The 20,436-nt window shown below is 39.3% G+C and overlaps 1 protein-coding gene across 2 annotated transcripts; it reads left to right on the top strand.

Moving 5' to 3' along the window:
* Positions 1-1,665: 1,665 nt before the first annotated feature.
* Positions 1,666-18,749, top strand: nrde2 (NRDE-2, necessary for RNA interference, domain containing). 2 transcript variants are annotated; one of them, XM_057344591.1, is made up of 13 exons: positions 1,666-1,778; positions 3,072-3,180; positions 3,872-4,042; positions 5,724-5,867; positions 8,253-8,712; positions 8,807-9,215; positions 14,622-14,755; positions 15,262-15,385; positions 15,556-15,725; positions 15,880-16,269; positions 17,173-18,201; positions 18,293-18,364; positions 18,483-18,749. In XM_057344591.1, the coding sequence occupies exons 1-13, from the start codon at positions 1,718-1,720 to the stop codon at positions 18,606-18,608; spliced, it is 3,399 nt and encodes a 1,132-aa protein (XP_057200574.1). In that variant the 5' UTR covers positions 1,666-1,717; the 3' UTR covers positions 18,609-18,749. The 2 variants fall into 2 exon arrangements, with proteins under 2 accessions (XP_057200574.1, XP_057200573.1); XM_057344590.1 differs by having other exon boundaries at positions 8,238-8,712.
* Positions 18,750-20,436: the final 1,687 nt, after the last annotated feature.

Here is a 20,436-nt window from a genome sequence, read left to right as displayed (position 1 = left end):
GCTAAAGGTGATCCGGTTCTTTATACATAGGTGTAGCCCTCCGCCGTTTGGACTCCTGTCACTCACTTCCGCACGTTCCTGCCGTAGGCCCCGCCTACCTACTTTTTCATGTCACCTGCAGGAGTGTGGACTCTTCAAAAACAGAGGCCTGATGTAATCACTATTGAAGCCAAAATTATTAAAGGAATAAGATAACAAGTAAAATGTAAAATGAAGTTTGAACATTGTGTTTGTCACACTTTGATATTTTGCTTGATAAAATGTATGTGTGATGGTAGCCTACATAGAAAAGTGTTTAAGAGAGTGTGTTCATTTCATCCTCTGAGCTATTAAAGAGGAATAATTTATAAAATAGTTCTGATGGATTATAAAATAGTTCTGATAGAAAGGGCTGCTTGCAAAGAAACTATACACAAATATGAATATAACAATATTTCGTTTAGGTATAATAAATAATTATAATAAAATTAAATATAATAAAAAGGTCTTCATTTTTTTCTTCTTTTTCCTTGTAAATGTTCTATATTACTATTATAAAGAATCAACTATTAAAAAGAAAATAAATAAAAATGGACAAATTAAAGTCAATCCCACGATCTCTTATTTAATTCAATAAAAATAACTACTAAATAAGCTTTCATTAAACAATCTCAAATTTAATGTTGAAACAAACATGTGATTTGTACCCAGTAATACCCTATATCTGTACTAAAAGTAATATCTGTTGTCTCTCAAAAACCATCTGATCTAACGTGTTTCAATAATATCTATTTATGTACTATATTGGAAAAAAAGTAATAGAAGATTGTAGGAAGATCAAATTTCAAGAAAATAGTTCATTAGAGTCACATTTCCAAAACATTGGCTTAGAAACTTCACATCTTGGGGAACTACTTGTCAGTAAGGCACTAGTTTCTTTTGGAGGAAGATTACTTATTGCATCAAGTCCACTGTCTCTGTCGACGCTAGTGAAATTGCGGCTCAGCATGTTACACTTTTTCTGATTGGCCAGTTGAGACCTGCAATCCGCTCATGAGTGTAACAGCGTCTCTTATTGGTTACGTTAGACCTGCAATGCGTCAAGCCATTGCGCTCGGTGTGTCCCGGATCACGCTGCACTGGAACCGACGGGCCAACAAGCCCTTCGGTTAGACGGGACAGGGCTGATTAAGTTTCTCTCCCGGGATCAAATCTCTTATAGACTCACAGTGAAACTCTTTTAAATCATGGAGGTTAAGATTAAATTGAGTTTATGAGTATTAGGTGGTAACTTTATGCACAGAGTGTTGTGCTTTTTGTGTAACGTTACATATCAACCGATTTGAACAGTTGCAGGATGAAACGCATGATGGACGTTACGACATTTGTACGTTAAATAAGTAAATAATTTTATGAATCGGCCTGTTATGAGTGGGAATTGAAAAGCTACACTTATTAAACTCATTATTTGCCTTAAACGTTTGCAGAACTATCAAGGTAGCCTATTGCAATATCTGAACTTCCGCATTTCTGTGTTCGTTGTCCCAACAGTGAATTAAAAGGCACGATCTACAAAAGGTGTGCTTGGATATATTGCCAAACATTTTAATAAAATAATTTGATGCAATGATATTTCCCCAAAACATTCAACTTCTGAACTGCATGCTGTCAATGTGCTGACAGGTTGTCGCCGGTGGGTGACGTCATCAGTGCGCGTCTGTTTTGATTCGTATGAAGCATGGCTCTGTTTCCTTCTTTTGCTGGGACATCAAACACTAATAGCTCTGATGGGGCTAAAGGTAAATCCATTTTTATTATACGTCTGAAAGAGTTACGCAGTGTGTCTTTTGCTGATATCGTGATGTCACAGTTAGGAGCTCTGGATAGAACCTCTGGAAGTCAGTTGCGGAAACTAGTTTTTCTACATAATCCTCAGTTGAAAGCGTGCTTTGTTTTAATTCTTACTATTGATGGCTTTGAAACTTACTGAACAAATATGCAACGATTGATATTACAATTTGATTTCAAGTAAAATTGAAACCTTTTCACATTGCTATGACTGACCAAAAGTGTTCTAATTTGCCTGTATTTACCCTTGGTTCAGATCCCAAACCCTAAATGTGAGCCATAGTATTAGTGACGCCTTTCTTAGCTAGCACAACTAACTGGCAAATGTTCATTTTTTATCATTTGTATTGTGATGACAGCATCCATTCACATAAGCATATTAACATTATAAAAGTACATAAATATTACTTTGATTGACTACATGTATGTCTATATTCCTGTGTTTGACAAAATACTTTTTAAACAGAAGCATTTCAAGCAGTATTGAAGAAATTCCCATCAATGCGGAACTCTTAATGACCGCTTTTTCATTCCAAAAATGTTAAGAGACCACTGCTAATTTTCATTTCAAATCAGCATTTCTAGATGTATTGTGGCCATACCAGTCTAATGTTTGTTGTCAGTCCCTCACTGATTCCCCCTTCTGTATCGACAGGAGAGCGCACCTTGCCAACTGGGAATACAAATCTCTCATAACTAACTGGCAAATGTTCATTTTTTTATCTTTTGTTTACATGTGCTTATTGCACTAGATGTGTTGTCTGCAATGCGTTAATTTAGACCTCATTATGACATTGGCTGCATTTCAACACACTGCAATCCGTCAGATCTTCTGTTCAAATGGTTCCGATCGTTGAACTTTTAATAAGCTAGATGAAGACATACATTTCAACTAATCGATATCAAATTATTGGGAAAGGGCTGTTCTCACATCAAGCAGCACAGTAGAAAAGAAAAAACTGCTCTTGCATGCAGATGACTTCTGCTGCCGTGGGGGATTTGTGCAGAATATCGGCCAGGTCAGCAATGCATCTGGCTCCATCCCAAACCTTCAGAGTAACAGCATCATGACTCTATCCTTGAGGGAATGCTTGAGGAAATCAACTCATTTCCTTGTGATTTTGCATGCATTTCACATAAGATGCTCTCTGAGGTTTTTGTTTATTTGGACAGGCCGTGACTTACTGATTTATTCAGTTCTTAAGGGCCAGCAGAGCTAATTGTGTTTCTCCTCTCATCTCCAGATCTGGAATGGCTGAGCAATCCGAGTTTCAGCACAGAAGATGCCTTGAAGACCCACCAGCGAGCCACAGAGAGAACAGGAGCAGAGGCAGAGGAACCGTCTTACTCAAGGTCATTTTATCTTCTCAGTGCAAAACTATAACAACAGTTACTGACACTACATATATACACTGCCCGTCCAAAAATAAAGTCACCACCTGGATTTAACTCAGCAAGTAAGAGCCTCCCATTGGATTGGAGGTCTAGGTTCAGCAACGTTATGTGCTCAAAGAATGAGGTCAGCTGACTACCTGAATATACTGAATGACCAGGTTATTCCATCAATGGGTTTTTATCTTCCCTGATGGCACAGGCATATTCCAAGATGACAATCCCAGGATTCATCGGGCTCAAATTGTGAAATGGAGCATGAGACATCATTTTCACACATGGATTGGCCACCACAGAGTCCAGACCTTAACCCCATTGAGAATCTTTGGGATGTGCTGGAGAAGACTTTGCCCAGCGGTCCTACTCTCCCATCATCAATACAAGATCTTGGCGAAAAATGAATGCAACTCTGAATGGGAATAAATGTTGGATGGGAATACATTGCAGAAGCTTATCGAAACGATGCCACGGCGAATGCTTGCCGCAATCAAAGCTGAAGGTGGTCCAACGTAATATTAGAGTGTGTGACTTTTTTGGACGGGCAGTGTATGTGATCTCTAGCAACAATAAAATCTTTAAAGAACATTAACATAATTGTAAAAGGTTTATTTGGTAATAAAGGATTCTGCATTGTTTTTGTTTGTTTATACAGTCAGCAGACACTAGAGAGGGAAGATAGCCATGGCAGATCGAAGAAACGAAAGAAAGACAAAAAGAAGAAGCGAAAGAAGGAGAAGAAGAGCAGAGATCAATCTGGGACCAGTGACTCTGGATCAGACACAGTCTATCCGAGTGACCTGTTAAAACAAGAAGACAATGATGGGTTTGTTCATGTTTGACTTTGTTCCTTGCAACACAAAAATTAATTTATTTTAAATATTATTTTTAATCCAGGCTTTTTTTTTACATACACAAAAAGCCAGAGTTCTCATGCTCCAAATTAAGCATTATAAAAATACACAAATATTACATTGTATGACTACATATGACTATATTCCCATAGTATGGCTGTGTTTATCATACTGTTGCCAACTGCAAAATAAAATCCATTTTAATCAGGCGCATTTTAAACAGTATTGAAGAAATCTTATTGGCTGCTTTTTCATTATTTGGTCCAAGTCATCCATTCCAAAAATGCTGTAGAAAACATTAAAGGGGTAGTTCATCCAAAAATGAAAATTCTGTCATCAATTACTCACCCTCAAGCTGTTCCAAACCTGTATGAATTGCTTTGTTCAGCTGAACACGAAGAAAGATATTTGGAAGAATGTTAGCAATTTTTAGTTCTGGAGCATCATTGACTACGATAGTAGGAAAAATGTAAATGGTAGTCAAAGGTGCCCCAGAACTGTTTGCTTTCCTAAATTCTTCCAAATATCTCATTTTGTGTTCAACAGAACAAAAAAAAATTCTACTATGGTAGGCAATGATGTCAAAGAACTGAAAATCTTTCTTTGTGTTCATCAGAACAAAGAATTTTATACAAGTTTGGAACAACTTGAGGGTGAGTAAATGATGACAGCATTTTTACTTTTGGGTGAAGTATCCCTTTAAAAGAGCACTACTAATTTTAATTTCAAATCAGCATTTATAAATGTATTGTGGCCATTTTCAGTGTTCAGTGTCTGTTGAATTCGAACAAAAAACCTCAGGAGTAATGTGGAAGACTGACAGCATGGCAAGACACAAGAAAACTGTGATAAAAAGCAGGATATCACATAAAACATATTTTTGAACTTTTCCTAAATACAATACATTTACAAATATTACTGTTCAATTGCTTAAAAGTGAATATGAACTTGTTTTCTTTGTAGTATTAGAGGTCTGAAAAAATACAGAGCATCTTTTCTGTTATTTTGACCTGTTTCTCTGCAAATAGAAAAAATATTTTTATTTGAAATTTGGTAAAAATATTGTTAGTAGTTCACAGAATGAAACAAAAATGATCATTTTACCTAAACACATACCTATAAACATAAACTTTAAAGATCAGAAAAGCGATCTCTGAAATGGTCTCTTTTTTTCTGTGGCTGTATACAGTATATATATTTAATAAAAATGTTGTTCTTTAATTAAAAAAAATATTATGTTGGCAGATTTATATTTTTGTCCACAAAAGTGATTTCAAACATTGAAAAGATTTTTAAGATTATGAGAAACTTTTTTGTCACGGGATCCTAAACTTTTGACTTTTGATACCAAGTAAAAAAAGACTGAGGTGCTGAATTTGTAATAATCACCCTCGGTACATTTAGAAAAGTTCCGAATTTTACTTCTGTTTCCAATGGTCCAAATATTAAGCAGCTTGATGTGATTCTTAGATTTAATGCATGAACATAAAAACTTCATTACAAAATATCATTACGAAACATGAAAGGTAGAAATCTTTCCCGACACTCCATTCAGTGCAGTTTTACTTCTCACTCTTGGTGGCTGATGGTGTGTGTGTGTGCGTGTGTGTGTCTGAGTTTTAATGTCCTTGTCTTTCATCCCCTTTGCTGCAGGCAGGAAGCTCAGGTTCAGTTGAGTGGGGCTTTTATGTGGCTGGATGACCTCCAGTCCCCCACTGATTCCCCATTCTGTATCGACAGGAGAGCGGACCGTGCCAACTGGGAATACAAATCTCTCTATAGGGGAGACATAGCCAGGTAACTTTACTTGACTCACTTTCTCTCTCACACACAGATGCTCTCCATTTTCATTCTGTCTCTCTGGTCCTCTGAAGGTCAAATTCTGTCTCAGCAGCAGGTGCCAGAAGCTGCGGTTTGCAGGGGAATACTTGTGTGCATGTGTTTGAAATCTGCATCTCACCTTAAATATTTTCTACAGTTTTTTTTTGCAGTTCAGCTTGTGGTCATAAAATTAGTGTAACAACAGTGTGCTGTTTGTTAAGTTGCTAGTCAGTTTGTATGGTAAAACAAACATCTTGCATCTTCAATGTTCATTAGAATTGATTAGAAGAAATTGTATTGTCAATGTGCAGAGTTTGCAGCCAATGATATGCAGTAGGATTGTTCGTCCTGTTTAAAGTCCACATATAATATTTTTTGATCCAATCTGTTTGCAGTGGGTTTGCATCTTCAGAGGTGTATAAAGACCTTACATAATGAAGCGTTATGTTTTTATTATCTTAGAATGAGCTATTTCTATCTACATACACCACGGGTCCCCTTACAAGGAATTTTCCATGTTGTTTCTACAGTAGCCCTAAACGGACAAACTGCTCTACAGACCGCGTTTTGTAAATACGTTATCTCCTTCGGCAAAGAAGAAATGTGACAACATGTTTGTGTCAGTTGCCATAGTGCTTCAGAAGGGATGGGGGAGGGGTGGAGTGAGCCGTTGATTGCAATTTGCAACCTCACTACTAGATGCTGCTAAAATCTCCACATTGATCCTCTAAAGTGGCCGTAACTCATGTTAATCTTGAGTACTTGCAGAATAGTATCGCACCCTTCGACTTTCCGTAGAGTCTTTAGTTTGATCACATTTATAAAAGACAGATACTGCTGTACAATTATTTCCAAAAACATACGACCTCCTGCGGAACTAAAGCACGTGCGCACCCATTTCCAAGCCAACAAAAAAACAGACATACTGTATGATGACTTTCACTTACCGCATGCGGTTATTGTCCGGCATCTTTTAGCGCTGGGACCGCTCCATCTATCAGTTTCAAACGATCTCCAAATCCAGCATTATATGCAACGTTTATATAACATTCCCCACTGAAATGCAGTGAACAAAGAAACACAGCTGAACTTCGCGAATGCAGTGCTCTCTCGCTCTCTTGCTCCAGCTGGTTGACGTGTGCGCATGCTCCTTCTCCCGCTATCCCTGGTTGACACGTGGGCGTGCTTTTCTGGGAGAATAAGAAAATTTGTTACGAAACGTATTTTCATGTTCGAAAAAACTTTCCGAAACCTATACGAATGCTGGGGGAGTGTATCGGGCACAGAAATACTACATCATACATCCAACTCGTTTTATGACAAGTTGACCATATCAAGCATGAGAAGACAGCACGTTTAACATTGTAAAGAAGTACGAATGCATGAAATACCGTTGCACAACCCGTTTAATGCAATGGGTTTTCTTGTCTTTTTTTTCATGCTGAACTGTGATTGGTCACCTCTACCCAAAGATAGGTTCACAACTGTCATAAATTAAGATTCTCATTGGTTGTCAGGACAACTGGGGTGGTGATGTCCTATTTTACAAATTCATAAAACTTAATCTATATGCCCAGCTGAACAGAATTGTTCTGTTGCTTTATGGCAGCTACTGGTATTTTCTTCTGGAAATGTGAATCTAGTAACGGAGCCTGCAGCTCTGTATTTAAAGCGTCATTCTGGGTCTTATTTACTCCAAGTGTTGTGGCACAGCAGGCTGTAGTGAAGGGTTTATTAGCTGCTCAGAGGCAACAAATCTCACGCCTGGCTGTTCTCCAACTTCTATCATCTTTAAACTGGTGTCAGAATTGCCATCTGGAACTTGAGACCTCAATCAATACTTTGTGATTTTCTGTCTCTACCAACGTCCCGCCTCGCACAGATCCTCCATACACACTCCTCTAAAGCCGGTCGTGTCTTGTGCGAAGACTGTTCTGCGACACTGTTCTCTTTTCATGAGAAGGTCAAATGCTACATGGAAGAGGATACAAATCCTTCACTTTCAATGTTTTTCTCACTACTTTCACATTTTGTCATAGTCACATGCAATCTTTGGGTTGTACTGCTTTCCCTTCAATTCAATTTTATTTTATTTTTAAATTTTATTTAAATTTTATTTTATTCACAATGTGCATTGTTCCAAAGCAGCTTTACAGGAGCAAGTAAGAAAAACACAGAGAGGTAAAACACAGCACAGTGCATGGTTTCCCTTCTCAGCAGGCATTCCCTTCTCAGACATTATTTGTGGATTAATTCATTCAAATGTGCTCAAACGTGTTCAATAATGCGAGAGACATAGGAGAGACAATCTGTAAAAACTTTACTTCGTAAAAAAAAATGGAACAGTTTTTCTTTCTTCAGGTATAAGCGGAAGGGGAACTCGTGCCTGGGTATGGACTTCAGGACGCAGGCCGTGAGCTGGGTTGATGGTGGCCCAGAAAAAAAGCGGGCAGACAAGAAACCTGAACGTTATTTTTCTCCTTCGACGCGTCAGCTACTTCATTCAGATTCCCTGCTGGTTTTGCCTTCGTCCGAGAGCACCCCCACCAGCTCGGATCCTTACATCGAGCTTTCAGCCTGCACTGAGGAGCAAAATTCTTTCACCCAGGCACCTGTATCATGGGTCAATCCACTGGGCATTTATGATGCTGGCACCTCTATGTGGCTGGAGGGCAAGGGTCAGCCTGAGGTCAAGGTAGATCAGCAGGATGCCCAGGGGACCGGCAGCACCCAGCTAACTTCACGAGTGGAGGAGTTTAACAGGAAGCTGCGGGAGAACCCTACAGACATTCATATGTGGCTAGACTTTGTACAATTTCAGGTACTGAAAAAAATTATCTTCATTTGGTTTGAACCTTCCTTGGATAGATTAGTTCATTATTTCATTTTTGTTTTCCCTCTTTCTTTCTGATCAGGATGAGCTAGCCTTTGGTTCCGAGTCTTTTTCTGCAATCAAGGAGAGCGATGGTGATGCGAGGAAGATGTCTCGTCGTGCCGTTCTGGAGAAAAAGTTGTCCATCATGGACAAGGCAGTGGAGAGTAACCCTGGGAGCGTAGACCTAAAACTGGAGAAACTCCGCCTGTGCAAGGAACTGTGGGAGCCTGCGGTCCTGCTTAAAGAATGGAAGAAACTTGTGTTCGTCCACCCGAACAGCACCTCCTTATGGAGGAAGTATCTACTTTTTACACAGAGCCATTTCAGTACTTTCTCGGTGTCAAAAGTCAACGGCGTGTTCGGAAAGTGTCTGAGCACCCTCAGGGCAGTGCAGGACGGCAGTATGGTGTCTCACCCTCCACTGCCAGGCACAGAGGAGGACGTTTTGGGTAATATTATGTTTTCTTCATAAATATACACACTTGCCAAACATCTAAGCATATTTAAACTGACTTTAAAACTGTTTGACGTTTTGTGTTGATGTGGTTTATAAGTGGTTTAAATTCCTCACAGTTTAGAAACAGTTTTAGTTTAAAGACTCATTTACATTTCGTTCAGGTACACACAGTCATACTTTAAACGTGAATTTTGAAACCATTGTGGGTTTTAAAAAGTAACGTTGCTAACAAGTTGATATTTAAAGCAATGGTTGCATGATTGAACAGAACCGTTGATTTCCTCGCAAAACTCTTATGGTTCTTGTAGTCATTAGTAGGGTTGCACAGTGTACCGGTGCTACGCTAGCATCACGATGTTAAAGCTTCAAAATACCATTCTATTTTTAAAATGGTAGTATCAGTACCGTATGCAATGTTGCTTATTTGTTTTTTTGAACATTTTTATCTGCCTTTTTGCAGTGTTTCTCTCCTAAACGAATCCCTGTTTTGAACGAGTCGGACGAGACAATGATTCAAAATGTTTAATTTAAATCTGTGTATTAAGGAAATTTGGTTTGTTTAGTAGATTTCAATTATGAACAGAACACAGCATCGTGATACTAACTTACTTGGTACTGTGATACAGGGCTAGGCGATATATATCGCGATTCACACTAATTATACATGTCTAAATCAATACTGAAATCGATTCTGTGTTTTATGAACAGCTCTTCCGTGAACTACGGCTCTTTGATCAGTAGGAAGTACTACTCAATCTAAAATCACTACGAGATCGAGTCGTTTATAACGTGCATTTGAAAAAGCAACACTCGTCAAACATCATCATTATAAATATACTTCATTATCATGAAAATACCTGAAAAGGTTTGAAGAACAGCGATAGAATATGACCATTGGCATTTCCTGGAACTCTGGCCATTTCTCAATATGCGTTCTTCAGCGGTCTTGTTGTGTTCAATTAAATTTTTCAATTTAGGTGTGCTTTATTGGAATGACAAAGTGTACATTTGTATTGCCAAAGCATTTGCAGCTGGGCTGCGTACAAATAGTGCAATATGTAAACAAACGAAAAGAAAGATAATAATCGTAATCAAATAAAATAGGATAGAATAAAATAAAATAAAAAGTGTGATGTATGTAGGTCTTGTGTTCTCGCTCTACGTCATCAATAACCGTCAAAGTCTTGTTCCAATATTTAAGAACACATGAAAGTACCCGAATGTGTTCTCGATATCAAGGATGCATGGTATGCAGCCTTGCATGCCTATGGAATCCGCTTGAAGTCCCAGAAGTCACTGCAGCGCATCCATCCAAGTTCGTTCTTCCGAGGCTGCCTCGCAAGACAGGTCTCCACAAGAACAGAAGTCCATTCTTTGAATTAAGAAACGGCCATAGCTGCGTCTGAATTCGCTCACTTGTTCATTCATGCACTAGTCCCTATATATCAAATGCTAAATAGTTCACTATATGGGGAAGAAGTGAATGAAAATGAGTGAACAATTTCAGACACTGACGTAATATATCCTGCGTCTGACAGTACTGTCGCGGATATTCGTCATAACGCTTATATTACACCTGTGTGGCTTAATGTATAGTTTTGTAAAATGGTAAAGTTCATTTTTACATTATTTGTCATGTTTATTGTAAGCTATTCGTTTTTAAAGTCACCATGAGATCAAACAGGACACTTCTAAGTGTTTTACACAGTGTTGCAGTGATTATTATAAATGATTTATCCATGCACACCACTATTTTTTCAAAATTAATTTGCACTTGTAATCTTTAATAAAAAACATTAAGCTCAACTTCCACTCTCAACAACTCTTGACCACATGACGTCAGCAACAAAAAAAGAGGTAGGACTATACTCACTGTCCAATGGCCAGGCATTTTTAGCCCTCCTCTCCAGGCCGAACTTACAACAAACCAATCAAAAAGGGAAACGCAAAATAAAGCCCCGCCCTACTTTCATTCAGATACACCTCACATACGGAAAAGAAGTCAATCGCAACTTCCGTTTCATGGTGACTTTAATAAAGAGAACAAAACAAATGTTTGCCACGTTTATTTACTATTACATGTATTACGTTTAATAAAATGACTTAATATATTTAAAATAAAACACTGCTATATATATACACTCACCTAAAGGATTATTAGGAACACCTGTTCAATTTCTCATTAATGCAATTATCTAATCAACCAATCACATGGCAGTTGCTTCAATGCATTTAGGGGTGTGGTCCTGGTCAAGACAATCTCCTGAACTCCAAACTGAATGTCAGAATGGGAAAGAAAGGTGATTTAAGCAATTTTGAGCGTGGCATGGTTGTTGGTGCCAGACGGGCCGGTCTGAGTATTTCACAATCTGCTCAGTTACTGGGATTTTCACGCACAACCATTTCTAGGGTTTACAAAGAATGGTGTGAAAAGGGAAAAACATCCAGTATGCGGCAGTCCTGTGGGCGAAAATGCCTTGTTGATGCTAGAGGTCAGAGGAGAATGGGCCGACTGATTCAAGCTGATAGAAGAGCAACTTTGACTGAAATAACCACTCGTTACAACCGAGGTATGCAGCAAAGCATTTGTGAAGCCACAACACGCACAACCTTGAGGCAGATGGGCTACAACAGCAGAAGACCCCACCGGGTACCACTCATCTCCACTACAAATAGGAAAAAGAGGCTACAATTTGCACGAGCTCACCAAAATTGGACAGTTGAAGACTGGAAAAATGTTGCCTGGTCTGATGAGTCTCGATTTCTGTTGAGACATTCAAATGGTAGAGTCAGAATTTGGCGTAAACAGAATGAGAACATGGATCCATCATGCCTTGTTACCACTGTGCAGGCTGGTGGTGGTGGTGTAATGGTGTGGGGGATGTTTTCTTGGCACACTTTAGGCCCCTTAGTGCCAATTGGGCATCGTTTAAATGCCACGGCCTACCTGAGCATTGTTTCTGACCATGTCCATCCCTTTATGACCACCATGTACCCATCCTCTAATGGCTACTTCCAGCAGGATAATGCACCATGTCACAAAGCTCGAATCATTTCAAATTGGTTTCTTGAACATGACAATGAGTTCACTGTACTAGAATGGCCCCCACAGTCACCAGATCTCAACCCGATAGAACATCTTTGGGATGTGGTGGAACGGGAGCTTCGTGCCCTGGATGTGCATCCCACAAATCTCCATCAACTGCAAGATGCTATCCTATCAATATGGGCCAACATTTCTAAAGAATGCTTTCAGCACCTTGTTGAATCAATGCCACGTAGAATTAAGGCAGTTCTGAAGGCGAAAGGGGGTCAAACACCGTATTAGTATGGTGTTCCTAATAATCCTTTAGGTGAGTGTATATAACATTCATTTAATCTGTTTATTCTCAAAAAGTAGAAAATAGCTGTCAACAAGAACAAACACAAGTGTATAAACATATATTCGTGGCGTTAACGGTCACTCTCCTCCAGCTGATTCTAATCAGATTCGCGTTGTATCATGGGAAATATGAGTGAGCGAGTGTACACCGGATGTACACTCAAAATCAGAATGCATTGTGGATAAAAAGTAGTGAACAAATGTAGGGAATGAGTTGTTTACTCAGAATTCAGACAACACTACAAAATGGCGGACCCCGATGTAGTGCACTATATAGGAGATAGGGGGCGAATTCTGACACAGCGTGCGTGTGCGTGTGGGAATCGTTCTTCTGTGTCCCATATTTGGAGTTTCTGCGCGAGAGCGCCCTCTGGCTTTCGGGTGTTTCAGCATTTAACCGTAATTCATTGAGAAAACAGAGCATAAGAATTGCGCGATATATCGCCACAGACCTGTATAGTTCGTAAAACGTGTTTATGGTACCGTGACAACCCTAGTTAGGTATCGAGCAACTTGTTCGCAGCTTATGTCCTTAAAGACCACAATGGTTTTAAAATTCACATTTGTGGTATGATGGTATACAATTTATGTTGTAGAACAAAATGTATATTTAAGTAATATTGACCACAGACTTTATTTTGCTCATAAACTGAAAACTGCTTTTCTAAAAGCCCATTCAAAGTCTAAAGGGAATTCTTGGCTGGGAAAAGCTCATTCTCTTTTGGGGTTTTAGGAGCTACAAGGTTTTTACAGCTTTATTTTCAGCACTAGGTGATTTTTGTTCTCTCCCTTCCCTTGTGTTGCTTTGACAGCAGTTGAGTTGAAACTGTCAGCCAGCAGTACAAAGGTGATGATGTGGTGGGTTTAAAGTGGACTGGCATGTTGTTTGTCAGCTAGTTTAGAGGCTGTATTGTGCTGAATTTGACAAGGACAAAATACAAACATCACTGTCCCGGGCTTCCCCACGCAGGGATTTACTGAAATGAAAAGGTGATAAAATCTTTGTGACTGTGTTTGTGGATGGACAGCGGGATTTTGAGGCAGGCTCTCTTTTGTGCGGGTCTCTCTCTTAGCCTCGGTTTGATGTGCAGAGGACACAATATTTGGACCAACACTGCATGGGTTCCCATTTGTTCAACTATGCTAAAATAAACAATTTAAAACTGATAAAATAAACAAATCTGTTTGCACATATCATTGATGAGAGTGAATGTTAAATTCTTCAAGCATATCTGAAGTTCTTTGAAGGCTTGAGGTGAAAGGAATAATTCATCCAAAAATGATTGTTCACTCATCATTTACTGGCCCTCATGTTGTTCTAAACTTGCATGACCTTTCTTTGTAGATTACAGTGCAGTGCAGTGACCATGGACTGTTAAAGGGATGGTTCACACAAAAATTATTTCATCATTTACTCTCAATCATGTCATTCCAGACCTGCAGAAAACAAAAGATGATATTGTGAAGAATGCTGGAAACCAAACAAAATTGGCCCCCATTGACTTCTATTGTACGGACACGAGACATATTTCAAAATATCATCTTTTGTGTTCCACAGATGAAAGGGTCATATTCATGTTTTTTATTTATGTTGACACTGTCCCTTTATGTTCCATACTCTTCTTTGTCTTCTGTGGCCATACAGAATTTTATTCTGTTTCTTGGAAAAGCCGTTCTGTGGTTATAGAAAACTCACCATTTGATGCACTGGTTCTTTGTCATGCATGACAGTCTGTGGTCACTGTAGGCTTCCTTTGTTAAGAAGAGAACTGTGTCAACATCATGCTAATTTGTGTTTCGCAGAAGGAAAAAGTCATGTAGATTCTTCTATGATGACAGCTGTTTGTGTATAAGATGAATTCTTCCTTGAATACGTTTTCTGACTCTGTGCTTCAGTGGTCAGTGGTTGATATGTCGTGTGAATTAAATCTAAATTTAAATCTAAAAATGTATCTACATTTTTACCAGAATTCCAGTGAAACACTAACAGGAAGTTTGTGTTCTTTCGTTCGGCAGGGATCTTCCTCCAGCAGTGCCATTTTCTGAGGCAGGCTGGACACACCGAGAAAGCTGTGTGTCTCTTCCAAGCCCTGCTGGACTTCACATTCTTCAAGCCAGACAGTGTGAAAGACCTGCCCACCAGACAGCAGGTATAACACACACACAATGTTAAACGGAAACCTGACAAACTTGACATGAACAACTACAACAGTGTTTCTCAACTCGTTTCTGTTATGTATCCCCCATATCCCCATCAGTAAAGCTCAAGTATCCCTTCACTTACACCAAACAAGGATAACATTTTTACACTAAATGTCAGACTTTTAAAGTATGTTACGTTATCTTTAACCTGAAAAACAGCTTACAATAATAATCTGTCCGCTGTCTGTCTTCCTTTCGGCTAGAGGATTTGCTGAAGAAGCACATTCACATGCGCTGTTGCTTTTCAAAACAAACTTTATTCTTCAACAGCTGAAATATCTGTCATGTCAAGAGTCAAGTACACATTCAGCTGAGCAAGAGCTAAAGAGTCAAAATGCTCCTTGTCAGATAATAGTTGAGTGCGAATTATTTTCTAAAAAGAAAAAAGGAGAGTAGAAAAGTAGAAAGTATGGGATGTCCAAGTCAACAAATGTGTATTTATTTGTGCATCTAGGTGGAATTTTTTGAGCCATTTTGGGACAGTGAAGAGCCTAGGATCGGTGAGCGTGGCGCTCGGGGGTGGAAAGCATGGATGATTCAGCAGCAAAGAGGAGGATGGGTGGTTCCACCTGAGCCAGGTGCTCATACCACACACATTTGTAGATGGCACGATTAGAAAAATGGGACAGTGCAATATCTTATAGCTAATGGGTACAAATGCATTATCTTAGGATAAAACATACAGGTTCACATATAGTGACTCGGGAACTCAGATTTTCAAGGGCTAACTTTACTGTGAAATCTGCAGATGATGAAGATGATGATGAACAGGAGGACTTGGAGATCAAAGATAAAACCTGGCCTAAGTGGAAGATCTGGCTAGATGTGGAGGCGTCCCGTGAGGCAAAGCACTGGTTGCCATGGAGACCAGATAAAACCAAAGGCCAATCAGAAGACTGTGAGGACCCCGACAGACAGGTGCGGTATATTGATTTGTATCGATAAAAACCATGAAACTGAAATGGATTTAATCAAACTTTGATAAAAGTAGCCAAAATATAAATAAAGGCACAAAGGTTGAACAAAAGAAATTGCACACTTTTTAACTGGAATATGTTCTGTCTCCATACAGGTTTTGTTTGATGATATAGGCCTGTCTTTGATCCATGTAGACAGGCCGGATCTTCAGTTGCGGTTGATCCTGTCCTTCCTGCAGTTCCTAGGGCTGCCAGTATCTAAAAGGACCTCTGCACCTACTTCCTTAAACATTCTTCTGGACGATCTCTCTTTACTTGAGGAGGGTCCTGATGCAGAGAGACCTCTGACCTCTTATGACCTTCCCACTACTGGGATCTCTTCAGTGGGTCACATGACATTTCTGAGTGACCGCAGGAAGCAGGCAGGGCTTTGTAAGGCAGGGGAGGAGTTTCTGCGGAACGTTCTGGAGCAAACCCTGCCGCTCGTCCCTGCACATAACCGAACTGCTGTTGCTCTCTGCTGGCTGCAGTATGAGAAACTTAAGGTGTGTGTGAAAACGAAAACACTTTCCAAAGAATCATATTTTCTGGATTCATTTAAATGGGTCAATGACGTATAAGGATTTTCGACCTGCCAATTTTAAAAAACAAATAAGTCATAATATCTATTGCAGTTATTCAAACAATAAGAATGATGAATTGGCCATAGCCTTAAAAAATGTCATGTGGTGCGGTCATGATTTATCTTAAAATGAATTAATTTCCTTAACATGCTTAACATTCTTTTGATAAATCTTTAGTATTTAAAGTGTTTAGAAACAAAGTATTTGCATTTCTTTGAGTCTTGGCAAGTAATAATATCATATTTTTGTTCTGTAATTTTGTCTTAAATTAACAAAATAATTTTTCCAGAAAATCACATACAACTGATATAAATGTTTTAAAAATACCATTCACTTGACCATACTGTATTAGAGATTCATATTTCGGCCATAAAATTTAGATTATTATTAATTATTGATGTTACTGGGCGCACCACATGATAATCATTGACCCATATATATGTATTGTTTATATATATATTGTAGAGTATATTTTGATAAGAAATGTCTATATAAATATAATATTTTTCTTTTAAACCATTTATTTTTCATTTTTAGATTCTATATTCTTATATTGCATATATATCATATTTTATATGAATGTATTTTAGGAATGTATTGTATTGTTACATTATTTTCTTGACAGTTAAGCACATGTTTAAGCTTGCAAAGAAATGCCATATCAATAAGCTTAATTTTCTTTATACAAAATAATATATTTTCTTTTGATTTTGTGATTACATTGCCAGACATTTCTTGACAGTTATCGTATGCTTCAAGCATCAGTTCAACTACTTCACCGGCTTGTCACTTTTCAACTTTTTGTCTGATATATTTGTCTCGAAGGTGCTGAGGTGTTTACGCAGCGGGAATAAAAAGCGGGTGAAGTCTCAGGGCAAGCGTAGTAAACGTCTTGCCAAGCGGCTGCTAAAGGAGCCTGAGAACAGGGGCAGTCTGGCATTATGGAGAGAGTATGCCCATCTGGAGTGGCTTCTGGGTAATCTGGAAGAGGCTCGCAAAGTATTTGACACTGCTCTGGTGATGGGTGTGTCCAGAGGTCTGATTGACTCCGCCCTCTGCAACCTCTGCCTCCTCTATGCCCAGTTAGAAGTAGAGCATGCCTTGAAGGGTGGGACGGCCCCCACATCCTCCCCAGCTGTATACATTCTCACTAAACTAGCAGAAGGTGCTGAGTACACTCCTTTCTCAGGCCAAATCAACCCAGTGGCCATACTGAAGGCTCGGAAGACTTATGAGCAAGCTCTTTTGACCTCTTTACCTGAGCCGAATGGGAGCAGTAAAATTAGTCGAACGTCCAGCCTGGTTGGGTGTTTTGGGCTTTTCCAGTACCTGACAATGGGGATAGATGCAGCTGATGCTGTGTACAGTCAGGCCAGGCAAAGACTGACCTCCAGAGCTGTGAATTCAGAAACCAGAAGATCAGATTTGGAGTCTGTTGCCGTCCAGCATGTGGACTTGATGCGCCTCCACACCAACACCAACGTGTTCCCTCTTTCCCGACTCAGACTAGCTCTTTCTGAAGCTCTTTCATTACTGCCCTCCAGCGCCCCCTTGTGGCATCTCTACCTTCAAGCAGAGAACCGCTATCACACTGCAGGTCGTAGCCGAAGGTTTTTCCACAATGTAGCTAAAACAACTGAAAGTGTTGTGCCGTATCTGTTCGCCATCACTGCAGAGCAGAGACTTAAACAGATGCTAGACTCTGTGCAGAGGTCTGGTCTTCCTAGTGACATTCTCCCCGTCCTGCCGGAGAATGGCCTTAGCAACCGTATCCGCTGTCTGTTTGAATCTGCTACGGCAACAGAACATGGAGCTCATTGTCCTCTGCTGTGGAGAATGTATTTGAACTTCATGGTAAAGTTAAAAATACTTAACAAGATTCATGAAATACCCAGCAATAAAACGGGACATAGCTGTGAGCTCACGCTCTGCGTATTTTCCACAGGTGTGGGATGGGAATGCTGAGAGGGGCAGTGGAATCTTCTACAAAGCTCTTCAGGGAGTGCCATGGGTAAAGGTAAGGTCATTTCCCTTTTGCATATATTGCAAGCGAAAACCCATTGTTTCGCCCGTTACAATGTGCAAAGTGCATGGGAATGTTTCATATGAAGATGCTTGTGTCTGTGTACTCACAGGGTTTGTACATGGATGCAGTGCAGCTGTTTCCAGAACGCGTGCAGGAGTTTTTGGACCTGATGACTGAAAAGGAGTTGCGCCTGAGACTGCCCATGGAGGAATTGGATATCTTGCTGGAGGACTAATGTCTTCCCATAATGCATTGCTGCATTTTAATCGTTGTCTGATACTACAAAACCTACTGAGCTCTATGAGCTCTATTGTACTTTTCCATACTTTGGGATACAATAAATACAGATTGGAGCATTACGTTGTCTGGTCTTTCTCTCTCTCTCTATAAAGATATATATGGATGTGTTTAGGTAAAACAGTAGTTTTTGTTTCATTCTGTGAATTACTCACAATATTTCTTCTAAATTTCAAATAACAAAATTGGATTCTGGATCTGTATTTTTCCAGACTTCAAATACTGCAAAGAAAACAAGTTCATATTCACTTTTAAGCAATATAACAGTAATATTTGTACATGTATTTAGGTTTAGTTCAAAAAATATTTTTTCATGTAATAACCTAAAAGATTTTTAATCATAGTTTTTATGTGTCTTGTCATGCTGTCAGTCTTTCACATTGCTGTTGGATGACTTTGTCACTCCTGAGGTTTCATTTTGTTGAAATTCAACGAGACGCTGGACTGGAACAATACATCTAGGAATGCTGATTAAATGAACATTTGGAACAGTCTCTTAATTTTTCTGCGGCTATATTTGTTAGTAATAGTATGTGTCCTTAACAAATATATCTCAATATTGCAATGTAGATAAACTTGTTGTACTTGTAGTACTTTGACTTTAAAACACTAATCTTCTATAATCATGTAGTGCAATAACTGATAAAGTAATACAAGTCATCAAGCTGTTGCCAGAGGTCATCAGTCCTGTCCGATTTCAGACAGGGTGTAAAAGTCATGATATTAATTTGGCTGTATTTATTTGATAAGAAAGAGAACAACATTTTCTCAATGGTCTCAGGCCAGAGTTTTTTTTATTCCTCCTTTTTCTGTTCTGTTCTGGTCACACCCTTGTTTTTTCTTAAGATGATCATTTGTAGCTGTACGTTTGCATTTAATTATATGTCCTTATATTATACCTATCATGCATTTATAACATGAACAGCAAAGAGGTCATAAAAGATTAAAAGAAGGACTTTGAAAGCAAAGATTGGAGTGTTTAGACATACACTCACCTAAAGGATTATTAGGAACACCTGTTCAATTTCTCATTAATGCAATTATCTAATCAACCAATCACATGGCAGTTGCTTCAATGCATTTAGGGGTGTGGTCCTGGTCAAGACAATCTCCTGAACTCCAAACTGAATGTCAGAATGGGAAAGAAAGGTGATTTAAGCAATTTTGAGCGTGGCATGGTTGTTGGTGCCAGACGGGCCGGTCTGAGTATTTCACAATCTGCTCAGTTACTGGGATTTTCACGCACAACCATTTCTAGGGTTTACAAAGAATGGTGTGAAAAGGGAAAAACATCCAGTATGCGGCAGTCCTGTGGGCGAAAATGCCTTGTTGATGCTAGAGGTCAGAGGAGAATGGGCCGACTGATTCAAGCTGATAGAAGAGCAACTTTGACTGAAATAACCACTCGTTACAACCGAGGTATGCAGCAAAGCATTTGTGAAGCCACAACACGCACAACCTTGAGGCAGATGGGCTACAACAGCAGAAGACCCCACCGGGTACCACTCATCTCCACTACAAATAGGAAAAAGAGGCTACAATTTGCACGAGCTCACCAAAATTGGACAGTTGAAGACTGGAAAAATGTTGCCTGGTCTGATGAGTCTCGATTTCTGTTGAGACATTCAAATGGTAGAGTCAGAATTTGGCGTAAACAGAATGAGAACATGGATCCATCATGCCTTGTTACCACTGTGCAGGCTGGTGGTGGTGGTGTAATGGTGTGGGGGATGTTTTCTTGGCACACTTTAGGCCCCTTAGTGCCA

This window comes from Triplophysa rosa, linkage group LG10 (genome assembly GCF_024868665.1).
Source record: "Triplophysa rosa linkage group LG10, Trosa_1v2, whole genome shotgun sequence".
Classification (NCBI taxonomy): domain Eukaryota; kingdom Metazoa; phylum Chordata; class Actinopteri; order Cypriniformes; family Nemacheilidae; genus Triplophysa; species Triplophysa rosa.
The sequence above is the reverse complement of the archived record's forward strand: the minus strand, read 5'-3'. Positions and strand labels throughout refer to the sequence as shown.

What these genes read in the sequence shown, in the direction of transcription:
- nrde2 (XM_057344590.1), top strand. Translation starts at nt 1,718, where the DNA reads ATGGCTCTGTTTCCTTCTTTTGCTGGGACATCAAACACTAATAGCTCT. An exon ending in TAGCTCTGATGGGGCTAAAG is followed by an intron (nt 1,779 to 3,071) that starts GTAAATCCATTT and finishes TCTCATCTCCAG; the next exon opens with ATCTGGAATGGCTGAGCAAT. An exon ending in AGGGAGTGCCATGGGTAAAG is followed by an intron (nt 18,365 to 18,482) that starts GTAAGGTCATTT and finishes GTGTACTCACAG; the next exon opens with GGTTTGTACATGGATGCAGT.